The sequence below is a fragment of the Chinchilla lanigera genome, unplaced genomic scaffold (genome assembly GCF_000276665.1).
Source record: "Chinchilla lanigera isolate Chin_1 unplaced genomic scaffold, ChiLan1.0 scaffold00002, whole genome shotgun sequence".
In the NCBI taxonomy this organism is placed as follows: Eukaryota; Metazoa; Chordata; class Mammalia; order Rodentia; family Chinchillidae; genus Chinchilla; species Chinchilla lanigera.
In genome coordinates, this window is record NW_004955403.1 from 18,200,422 (window position 1) to 18,201,910 (window position 1,489).

The 1,489-nt window shown below is 38.7% G+C and overlaps 1 protein-coding gene across 3 annotated transcripts in view; it reads left to right on the plus strand.

Moving 5' to 3' along the window:
• The window catches only part of Ttn (titin), a 271,046-nt gene that overhangs the window by 143,078 nt on the left and 126,479 nt on the right, over positions 1 to 1,489 (plus strand). The window contains exons 169-171 of one of the 3 annotated variants that reach the window (XM_013512608.1): positions 1 to 50; positions 251 to 337; positions 475 to 558. The exons of the other annotated variants lie outside the window; for them this stretch is intronic. Coding sequence (XP_013368062.1) covers positions 1 to 50; positions 251 to 337; positions 475 to 558 — 221 coding nt within the window. The remainder of the gene's footprint in view (positions 51 to 250; positions 338 to 474; positions 559 to 1,489) is intronic. 3 annotated transcript variants of the gene reach the window in all.

The following is a 1,489-nucleotide window of genomic DNA, read 5'->3' on the forward strand; positions in this document are numbered from 1 at the left end:
GAAGGTGCCTGAAGCTATGCCCCCCAAACCGGAAAGTCCTCCCCCAGAAGGTAATGTCAATGTTATGCAAATTAGGGAGAAATAATTGCTATTTTAATGAGAAAATTACCTATAAAAATCTTACTCCATAGAGGTAATATAATTCTAAAGGAAAAATGTGAATGACTATCCAAAGTATCTTGGTATAGTGTGCTATAGGTATCAGTTGTTTACGCCTTTCCTAAACATAAATTACAAATTGTTTTTAAAGTGCCTGAAGTGCCACCACAGGAAGTCGTCCCTGAAAAGAAAGTACCCATGGTTCCTCCCAAGAAGCCAGAAGTTCCACCTGCCAAAGGTATGTAACCTTCCATGTGACGGTGACCTGATTCAGAGTGCTGGGGAAGTGTGTAGAAGTGTCCTCCAGTCTCACATATTATTGGGTCAATGTACTGTCAAATCCCCCCCAACTAAAAGATACTAATATCTTCAAAGTTCCTGAAGTTCCTAAAGAAGTTGTAATTGAGAAGAAAGTGTCTGTGGCAGAACCCAAAAAACCAGAAGTCCCACCTGTGAAAGGTATTGACTCTCACCGCCCTTTAAGAAAAAGTATCATCTTGTATCCTCAAAATAATTGTGTTTTACACTGTTACAAATTCTAAAACTACTAATATCTTTCAAGTGCCTGAAGCTGTTCAAGAAGTTGTTCCAGAAAAGAAAATTCCCAAAGTACTGCCCAAAAAACCAGAAGTTCCATCCCTCACAGGTATATGCCAACTGAATCTTATTCTTCAAAAGAAACACCTCTTCCATTTTTTAAAATAAGGGCCAGGGATATAGCTCAGCGGCATAAATGCCTGCCTGGCAAGCGTGAGGTTATGAGTTCGATTTCTGGTACCAAAAAAACCCATTTTTGAAAACAAATTCAGTCTACTGTTCTTCACTAACTTAACTGTAAAACAACTAATATCTTTCAAGTGCCTGAAGTTCCTCAAGAAATTGTCCCTGAAAAGAAAAAACCACTGGTGTCTCCTAAAAAGCCAGAAGTCCCACCTGTCACAGGTACTTGTCATACTGTATTCCGCAGAAGAAATATCACTTCCAGTTTTTGAAAATAAATGTGGGCCACTGTTCTTCACTAACATAAGTATAAAACTACTCATATCTTTCAAGTGATTGAAGCTGCCCAAGAAGTTATACAAGAAAAGAAACTTGTCATGGTCTCACTCAAAAAAGCAGAGGTCCTACCTGCTGCAGGTATTTTTTACCCCTCTCCTGATTCCTCAGAAGAAATATTACTTCCACTCTTGGTAACATTCTTAGCCCCATATATCTCACTGTCCTAAGTAAAAAACTACTAATATCTTTTAAGTGCCTGAAGTTCCTCAAGAAATTGTCCTTGAAAAGAGAGTGGTTGTGGAAACACCTAAAAAGCTAGACGTTCCTCCTCTTCCAGGTACCTAACCCTGACCTAAGTTTTATAATACCCTCCTGCTCATGAATGTATTTT